Raw genomic sequence first — 10,228 nt, 5'->3', positions numbered from 1 at the left:
GAGTTAGAGCTATCAGATAAAGTACAGGACACCTAGTAAAAATTTGAATTTCAGGTAAACAACTAATAGTTTTTGTTTTTGTTTTTGTTTTTTTTAGGGTAAGTATGCCCCATATCATATGTGGGACATACTAAGACACACACACACACACACACACACACACACACACACACACACATTATTAGTTTTTTATCTGAAATTCAAATTTAACGGGACATCCTGTTTTTGTTTTTCAAATCTGGAATCTTATTTCAAGCTCATAAATAGGTAAGTGGTGGCTGTATGTCTGTCGGAACAACCTCTGTGCTCTTAACCACTTCACTAATAGTTTTCAGACTTCTGAATTTCACAGTTCAATAAAATTAAAACAACAGCAACCCTGGGGCGCCTGCCTTCAGCTCAGGTCTTGATCCCAGGACCCTGGGATCTAGCCGCACGTGGGTCTCCCTGCTCCCTGCCTGCTTCTCCCTCTGCCCCTCCCCTTGCTCATGCTCTCCTTCTCTCTCAAATAAATAAAATCTTTTAAAAAATAGAACAACAGCAACCCTTTCTGAGGATGGACATAGTACTGCTACCTTTTAATTTTGTCAACTAAGTGCGTTAGAAAAAGAAAGCCTACTGTTTACTATAGCCATCATTTCTTACTAGAAGTAGGAAGGACATACTCTCAAGAATAAAAACAGTCCTTTGAAACTTAATAAATCTAGCTTTATGAAAAACTTGCCGCATTGTGTGTGGGTGTTTTTTTTCCGGGGGGGGGCATACCCGGTAAACTTTTTTCCTGACCCTCCATAGACAAGCTTTTTTTTTAGACAAACATTTTTTGAAACTCCATTAAGGCTGCCACCCTGGAGCCCCTAGGGGCCTGAGTTTGGGATGTTTTCCATAATGTTTCCTGAGCTTGCAGGATGCTGCAACACTTAGAAATAGTGCCAGACCAAGTGACTGGAGAGATGCTTGTGTTCCGGAGTTTGGAACTCATTGTCATTCTATGCATACTCTCCTGGCTCCTCCCCAAACCTCTACCCCTCTTTCTTTCTTTTTCTTTTCTTTCTTTTTTTTTTTTTAAGATTTAATTTATTTGACAGAGAGAGACACAGCAAGAGAGGGAACACAAGCAGGGGGAGTGGGAGAGGGAGAGGCAAGCTTCCCGTGGAGCAGGGAGCCTGATGCGGGGCTCGATCCCAGGATCCTGGGATCATGACCCGAGCTGAAGGCAGATGCTTAAGAACTGAGCCACCCAGGCGCCCCTCTACCCCTCTTTCTACAGAGTCCTACTGCCTTTCCATCCAGTTTCTTATGTTGGACCAATTTCCTTCAGTTTCCTTAAGACTCAAGGTGGGCGAGAGGTATAGGCCCAATGTGTGGAAGCCATTATCTGAGTTCTGAGTGGTTACTTCTTGTCTGGCCAGGCCATCATTCTCTCATTCTTGCCTCATAGTGTCCAAGTGACCTTAGACAATTGCTAAGCAGAACCTCCATCCCCTCCTCCCTTTTTCCATCACCATGCTCCTTCCCTTGGCCTAGAGCCTCAACTCCTGCAGTCTAACTCTCTGTTGGCCAGCAGAGGCCTGTGATGTGGAGAAAAATCAATCTGGCCCGCTTCTAGGTGGTTCTGCCCAGGGGCTGCAGCAGGAGTCTGACCTGAGGGGAGGAAGGACAAAGAATCTCTAAGGCTTGGCTTTTTTTTTGTTGTTGTTGTTAGGGAAGGGGGAGAAACAAAGCAAGCCCGGAGAAAGGGGCTGGGGTGTTGGGACTCTGTCCAATGGTAACTTGGACAGGAAACACTTACGTAGGCGCTGAAACCTGTCTGAAACCTAAATGCAGATGTCTGCCCTATTGGTTCTCTCTCAAAGCCCCTGTGGCCTTCCCCATTCCCATCATTACTTCCCCTTCACTGTTTTCTGACTCCCTTTCTCTTGCAAAAGCTTCTCCTGCCCACCTGCATCCCAGCCCCAACCTATGAGGCAAAAATGAGAATTTTATCCGTTTCTGAATTCTGATAGCCCAGAATCAGAGTTTGCCTTCCTTCACATTGGGGACCTGGTGTGTATACTGGGGAGAGAGCGCACCTTTGGACGTAGAAGCGGAAGGGACTAGCCTCTCCCCTGACACTGCTGTCTGAAAAATGGAACCTGGACACCCACCCCCACAGGGGTACCGGCAGCCGCCCTTGAAAGCTGAGTGGGTTGGGAATCTGTGTGAGGGGGTTGGGGATGGGGAATGAGAAGGGTGCTCTCAGTTTGGAGAGGATGGTGACAGGGGCGGGGCGGGGGTGGGGGAGGAGGGTGTCCCGGAATAAAAGGGGTGGAACCGGCGTCGACTCTCTTCCCTACCCCGGCGACAGGCCCACCTCAGCCCCCTTATCCCTTCCAGAGGGGTGGAGTCCGAGGGAGGGACAGGCAGGCCGGGGAGGTGGGGCGGTGGGATGCGGCAAGGGACTTGGGTGGGGAAGGGGTGAGGGCGAGGTTACCTAAGAGCGTCAGGGGTGGGGTAGGAGGCGAGAGGAACCGAAAGGTGCCCCCTCGCGTGGACGTCCAGCCGGAGGCCCCCCGCGAGGGAAGCCCCGCCCGCCCCGCGGCCGCCGCCCCGCCCAGGCCCGCAGCGCGGCGCTGCAGCGCGAGGGGCGGAGAGGCAGAGCGCCGGGAGAGGACCAGACGCCCAGGTCGCCCGCATCCCCGTGCCGCAGGAGCGAGCAAGCGCGCCCCGGCCCTGCTCTCCAGCCTTCGCCCGGGTGCCCCACCTGCTTTCTCGGCTCCAGAGACCGAGCACCTGTCCTCCGCCTCGGCCGCAGCTGAGCACCCCTCCTCCGGAGCGCACACCGCCCCTGCAGCCCGAGAAGTGCCCAGCCCGTCGCCGGCGACCACCATGGCGGAGACCAACAACGAATGTAGCATCAAGGTGCTCTGCCGATTTCGGCCCCTGAACCAGGCCGAGATTCTGCGGGGAGACAAGTTCATCCCCATTTTCCAAGGGGACGACAGCGTCGTTATTGGGGTGAGTGTCGCCGCGGGAGGGAATTTCGGGGAGGGGTCCGCAAGATGAATCTCCCCCGCCCCCGCCGTCCTCGCCCCTGGCTGTCACTCTGCGCCCCCTCCCCGCCGCTCAGCCTCCATCCTCCCCGCCGCAGCCCCTCCCCTCCCCTGCATCAGGATGGCTGGGTGTGGCCTGGCCAAGCGGGCTGCCAGGTCTCCGCAGAGTGGGAGGGGGCTACTTCCTCGCAGTCAGGGGACCCAACTCCCCTTTGCTGCTCGCTGCAGCGTCCCCACCCCTTAGAGCCAGTCCCGTGTTTTTCTGATGTTTTCCCTCTCCCCTAGGGAAAGCGCATCTTCCCTTTGTTATTGGCTCAGATCTTTACCCTCACCTCCCAGGAAGGGAGGGGGTAGACTGGTGATGGGCTAGATGGGAGGTGGGCAGTCCAGGGTCTCTGCGGGTGGAGGTATGAATGAGAGTGGGCTCTAAGACCGAGCCCTCCATCAGCCCCTGAAGTAGTTACAGCCTAGACTTGGGCGGAGGGCACAGGGCTGATGAAGGGTTTTCTGAGAAAGAAATACATTGATGCCACACCCAATTTGGGAAGGGGGCTCTGGGGTCCTAAGGAAATGTCTGCCTTTCCCTCCCAGGTACGGTAGGAAGAGGATTTCAGACACCCCAGTTCCCGCTAACAAATAAAAATAACCAGATCCTGAGGTCTTAATAGGTACTTGCTTATTCATCCTTTCTCTTGATGATCCAGTAAAAAGTAGCAAGCTGTTTCAACCTCATCATGACAGCTCTACCCATGGAGGAGATCTTATTAAGAAGGAGAACTAATATTTACTATGGGTTTGTTACTCAACATGTATTATTTACTCCTCAAAACAACACTCTGAAGTAGGTACCAATATTTCCATTTTACAGATGAGGAAATTGAGGCCCAAAGAAGTTGAATGACTTTCTCAAGGTCACCCTGTTAATTCATGGATCTGAACCTAAATCTCTAACTCCAAAGCTCATGGCTTTTCCTCTATATCACACTGCCTCTGCAGATTTCTCTTCTCGACCTTTATCTGTGATGGCCCAAAGGGAATTCCTAGGGAATTCTTCACCCACCCCTCCTTTCCCATGTTGGTAGGGAGTGTTAGGCTGTGGGGTGAAAGGATCTGGGATCGAGTCCTGTAGGGCTTGAGGGGTGCTGGGCCAGGAAACTGTAGCCAATCTGAGAAGGGAGGGGCACATATGACGGCTGTCCTCAAGGTCAGGGGCACTGTTTATGTATCTTTGGTCCACAGTGCTTGGCCCAAGGCATGCTTATTAAACGAATGAAGGAAAGATGGGGAGGGAGCGTGGGCCCTCTGAATCAGTGAGAATGGGACTTTGAGTAAACATGCCTTAGGAAGAGCCTGCTTACATGTCCCATCCCCAGGGGCCCCAGTCTGTCACCATGCTGAGCTCTCACCCACTGAACTCAAATAGGGGCTTCTGCCTTGTGTGTGTGCTTACATATGTGTATGTTTACCACATCGAGAGGGCCCCTGTCTCTCTTGGCCTCAAGGACCTTAGGCCTTACAATCTGGTCAGTGTGGCCAGGCTGAAATAATCGGTCCTGGGGGCTCCTCTCCAAGTAGTCTGGACAACAGGCATTAGCTGTGAGAGTTGGAGCTTGAGGTTTTCCTGAGACATGAAGGCTGAGAAATAGGAGGGAGGTGGTCTTAGGGGTGCACATCCACAAAAGCTTCTACTTTGAAGCCTAGCTTCCTTGGTTTAGTTCTTTCAGGTAAGTCTGAACAAACTCCTTTAGGTTCTCGGGCCATCCTAGTGTGGCAGGCATGTGGCATGGGCTGATGTTGGGAGAAGGAGTGGCTGTATTGATCTGTCGAATTCGCAAAACAGGAAAGACACTGTAGAAGGGGGAGAGAGGCAGAGAGGCCCAGGGCCCCCTGCCAATTCAGATTCTATCTTAGTTCCGCAGCTGGTCCTCCCTTGCCTGTTTTGCCTGATATTTGCAGGGCTGCACCTTTGTCTCACTGTGTGTCTTCCTTTGCCCCAGCCCTTCCTGTTAATCTCTCCAGCTGAGATAGATGCTTATGGGGGGCCATTTTGTCTCAGGCAGCGTCCTTGGAGCTTGCCTCCCAGCCTGACTGTTCATTGCTCATTTGGAAGGAGGAGGGCTCTAGGAGAAGGGATTTGGACGCAACCCTCAAGGGTCCCACCAAGGGAAGGAAATCTCCTACCCCCTCTCCTCTTTCCTCCTCTCACTCCCTTTGGGGCCCAGCGTCTGAGGAATTGGTGGAGGAAGCTGCTTCAGGAAGGTGAGGGAAGGGGGAGACAATAGTCTCTCCAAACCCAGCCCCTGCTCCTTTCTCTGGTGGCTCTCCTCTCTGCCTCTGCGGCACTGCGGCTACCTCAGGGCTTCAGAGTCTCAGATGCTCGTGGGCTTTTTCTGCCTGGCAGAGGGTAGGAGAATAAGCTGGAAAGACAGCTCTTTCAGCCTCATCCCTCCCCCATGCCCCTGACTTCTCCCAGGAATCTGGAGGATGGGGCTTAGCCAAAGTTAATGGCCTGAGTCATAGTAGAAGGGTGTCTGGGTCACTGTCTGTGGGCTGTGTACCTTGTTTTGTTCTTTATGTCACTCAGAATCCAGTGTGACTTTTTCACTGGATACATTTAAGTGTCTCTCGGCCCTGGTCTTGGTGGGCAGAGTGTCCGGGTGCCTGCTGTCAGGGCCGCTGCCTCTATACCAGACATGGGAGGGATGACAGTGAGGGAAGACCCATACATTCTGTTCCTCTCTCCCTGTTCCTCTCCCTCATTCATTCAGTGTCCATTATATTCTTTCTCCCTGAGATCTCCTAGTGGGTTAGCAGGTTCTTAAGCAGCAAAAATCCAGGACTATCCAGTACCTCATTTGGAAAAGCTAGGTTGGGACCTGCAGGATTACTGGATCAGAGTCAATATTGTTTGGGGTGGCCCAGGATTCCTTTGATATCTGAAGAGGGGGAGCAGGTCTCCCTTTAGCTTTGGGTGAGTCTCATAAAAGAAAATGGAGAGGGGAGGTAATGTTCACCGTGGCCAGTGTCTCTCCAGCATTACCATGGCAACAATCCCCAGGGGTGTCACCATGGAAATCAGGCCTGTGCTCAGAAGTTCAGCCTCTACCAAGTGCTTTACTGAGGGTGGAAAAGGTTGGTCATCTTGGGACCCCTGATCTTAGGCCCTCTCATTAGCTTAGTCAGTTCACATAATGGAAAACTACCAAAAGGTGCTGGGAGACACAAAGCACCCGTTTGAGTTCAGTGGGTGAGAGCTCAGCATGGTGACAGACTGGGGCCCTTAGGGATGGGACATGTAAGCAAGAGACAACAAGGAGGCTTGGGTGGGTTTAGGAAGAATGGAGCCCTGGGCTGCGGGATTCTGAAAGGGAGCTCTCTGGAGGAGTCTGTGAGGGGTGCTTAGATTGCTGTGGCAGGGGCGGGGGGGAATGGATCTCAGGGAGTGTTCCTCAAAGGTGGAGCATTTCCCTGAATGTTGCTAATGAAACCATTCTTCCAGTCTCCAACGCTGGCATGGTGAGGGGGTTCCTGGAAGAGGGTAGGTGGGAGGATCTCATACTTCTGAAGATGGGGTTGAGTTTGGAAAAAGGGAGTGATGCAGGGCTTCAGTTCTGTCTGGAAACATTTGGGGAAATGTCCAAATGGGGGTGGGGGTCATGTGGGGAAGGGGAAGGAAAAGCCATGAAGAGGATCTGATGCCATGTTCAGTATCCAGACGCTTCAGTTCTTGGGTGACTATGGCACTATGGGTCTGGATTCAGATTGCTTGGGTTTGAGACCATGTGCTACCATTTCTCAGCTGTGTGTCTGTGGGCAAGCTACCTTACCTCTCTGAACCTCAGTCTCCACATTTATAAAATGGAATAATAATAGTACCTTCTAGGATTGCTGTGAGCATTAAATGAGATAATGCATATACATTGCTTAGAACAGTGCAGGCACGTAATAAACTGATAAGAGTTAGATATTATTTTTTATATATGCTCTGTCCCCACAAGCTAGCCTTTGACACACTGGGAAGTAGTTAACCTTTCCCCTTCTTACTAGTTGTTTCATCCCAACGTCCAGGTCTCTAAAATCTTCTTGCTCTCTTCCTCCATCAATATCTGTGTTTTTGACAAATATTTATGAAGGACATCCTGTCGGCCAAGGACTGTGCTTGATGTTGGGGATTTACAGAGAATCCCTGCCTTCAAGAAACTCTTGGTCTACATGGTGATCCAGTCTGTAGAGTGGTCTGGGCAGATGTCTGAGAGGGGGCATCAGAAACGGCTTAAAAAAAAAAATCAGTGGCTTTTGCAAACTATACACACTCAGATTCTGGTAAGAAACCTTCCACAGGGGCACCTGGGTCGCTCAGATGGTTAAGCGTCTGTCTTCAGCTCAGGTCATGATCCCAGGGTTCTGGGATCGAGTCCCGCATCGGGCTCCCTGCTAGGCAGGGAGCCTGCTTCTGCCTCTACCTCTGCCTCTGCCTCTCTCTCTCTCTCTAACTTTCATGAATAAATAAATAAAACATTAAAAAAAAAGAAAAAGGAACCTTCCACAGCGTACGACAGTCCGACTCAAAGTAATTGTGTGTCGTGAGAAATAAATAAATAGTGGTGATGTTTCCCATGTGAGTAGTCTAGAGGCAGAAAAAAGTAGAAAACCACTGGTCTAGTTATTCTCATCAAAAGATCTGACAAAAAATTTCATCTTGAGTATAATCAATGGAAAATTACAAAGAAATTTACAATTTAACAGAAATAAAAATCTTAAGATAAAATAATAAACTAGACTTGGACTTTAAGGGCCTAGTCTAGAGTAGGGAAGTAGGGAATAGCAGGCCTTTCAAGAACCTCTGAAATTATAATGTGTCTGTGGCTTTCCATGCTCACGAGTTTACTAAGTGAACCGATTTTTAGTTCTTGGGTATCTTTTATCGTCACAGTACTGAGAACACCACCCTTTTACTCTCTCTGGTCTCTTCCTTCTTCCCAGTGCAGGCTTCAGAAAAGGGGTTCCTCAGGTAGCAATTACCTTCAGCACTTGGAGAGCGCCCTCCATTTTAATGCATCCACAGCCTTCTCTGGAATCCTATAACTGGGAATGTTTGTGAGAGAGAGAGAGAGAGGAGGAGGGAGGGAGAGGGAAAGGCAGAGAATGTGTTGGTGCCCATGTTCCCAGAAGGGAAGAAGGGAGGGGCAAAGTTGGCTTGAGAGTTCTATTTAATCCCCTTTGGCTGCATTCCTGGCTTCAAGAAGCATAGACAGACATTGGTGGAGAAGAGGCTAGAGTCACTGGGCTGAGATAGACATGTTTTGTTTGTTTCTGTTTCTTAGCCACTGGATAGGAGCAACACTGAGTTAGATTACAATTCAAGAATCAAGTTTCAACAAAAGATAAATGAATTAAATTAAATTAAAAAAGAAAGATATTACCACTGAGGAGGACAGGCATTAATGCTACTTTAAAGCTGTTTTCTTCTAACACTGTATGATTTTATTCTATGTAATAAGGATATTATTCTTTTTTTAAAAAAAGATTTTATTTATTTATTTATTTGACAGAGAGAGAGAGACAGCGAGAGAGGGAACACAAGCAGGGGGAGTGGGAGAGGGAGAAGCAGGCCTCCCACGGAGCAGGGAGCCCAATGCGGGGCTCGATCCCAGGACCCTGGGATCATGACCCGAGCCAAAGGCAGATGCTCAATGACTGAGCCACCCAGGCGCCCCAGGATATTATTCTTTATAATGAAGTGTAATGATGAACTGTTCAGATAAAAAGGATGAAAAATTCACAAAAACCCTATGAATACCCCATAAACTCACTCAAACCTTTAAAAAAAATCAAAGTAGATTTTTAAAAAATAATATTAAATATAGTCTGATTACAACACTAATATGTTTTAATTGTTGACAAAATAAAAACAAAGAGAAGCATATACAAGAAACTAAAAATCACTCAAAATCCCAGCACCCAAGAAAAACACTGTTAACAATTTAATGTATTTGTTTCCAGTGAGTTTTTGCTGCATATACACATATATTAATTTTAATAAAAGTGTATCATAAACTATATATTGTTTTGTAACTCAGCTCTTTCACTAACATAATGCCATGACTATTTTACCGTTACTAAATATTTTACATAATTTTATGTATTTTTAAAAATGTTTAATTTTTACATAAATCTTAACATGCACATGTGACAAAATTCAAATGATATAAAAATGTATTCAATGAAAAGTAAGCCTCTTTCCTACCTCTCTTTTCTAGCCACCAGTTCCCCTTTCAGAAGGCAACCTTTTTACCAGTTTCTTATGGGTCTTTCTAAAAGTATACTATACGTTTATAAGCAATTACATATATATGTGCATATACTTTAAAAAAAATTTTTTATTTATTTTAAGCAATCTCTATACCCAACGTGGGCTTGAACTCACAATCCCGAGATCAAGAATCGCAAGTTCTACCTACTGAGCCAGCCAGGTGCCTGGCATATACTTTTTTTTTTTTTTTTAAGAATAATGGTAGCATAGTATACATACTATTCTGTACCTTGCTTTTTTTTTTTAAAGATTTTATTTATTTGAGAGTGAGAGAGAGAGAGACAGAACATGAGAGGGGGGAGGGTCAGAAGGAGAAGCAGACTCCCCACTGAGCAGGGAGCCCAATGTGGGGCAAGACCCTGGGATCAGGACCTGGGCTGAAGGCAGACGCTCAACTGACTGAGCCACCCAGGTGCCCCAGCTTTTTTTTTTTAACTTAACAATGAGTGTAGGAGATTCTTCCTTAACATAAAGATATATCTCATTCTATTTTTTTTAAGATTATTTATTTATTTATTTGACAGAGAGAGGCACACTGAGAGAGGGAACACAAGCAGGGGGAGTGGGAGAGGGAGAAGCAGGCTTCCTGCTGAGCAGGGAGCCCAATTGGGGCTCGATCCCAGGACCCTGGGATCATGACCTGAGCTGAAGGCAGATGCTTAATGACTGAGCCACCCAGGTGCCCCATATCTCATTCTATTTAACAACTGTATAGTTTGTTGTAGGGTTATGCCATAATTTATTTATTTATTTATTTATTTATTTATTTATTTATTTATTTTTTAAGATTTTGTTTATTTGACAGAGAGAGACACAGTGAGAGAGGGAACACAAGCAGGGAGAGTGGGAGGGGGAGAAGCAGGCTTCCGATGGACTGGGGAGC

General features: G+C 48.0%; 1 protein-coding gene across 2 annotated transcripts in view; it reads left to right on the top strand.

Moving 5' to 3' along the window:
* The first annotated feature begins 2,606 nt into the window (after positions 1–2,606).
* Positions 2,607–10,228, top strand: part of KIF5A (kinesin family member 5A) — a 29,610-nt gene continuing 21,988 nt past the window's right edge. Inside the window, exon 1 of one of the 2 annotated variants that reach the window (XM_027595259.2) lies at positions 2,607–2,997. In XM_027595259.2, the coding sequence (XP_027451060.1) occupies positions 2,869–2,997 (129 nt within the window). In that variant the 5' untranslated portion in view covers positions 2,607–2,868. The remainder of the gene's footprint in view (positions 2,998–10,228) is intronic. The other variant, XM_027595261.2, reaches the window with a different exon arrangement.

The sequence above is a fragment of the Zalophus californianus genome, chromosome 9, assembly GCF_009762305.2.
Source record: "Zalophus californianus isolate mZalCal1 chromosome 9, mZalCal1.pri.v2, whole genome shotgun sequence".
NCBI lineage: Eukaryota > Metazoa > Chordata > Mammalia > Carnivora > Otariidae > Zalophus > Zalophus californianus.
This window is presented reverse-complemented; position numbering and strand designations above follow the sequence as displayed.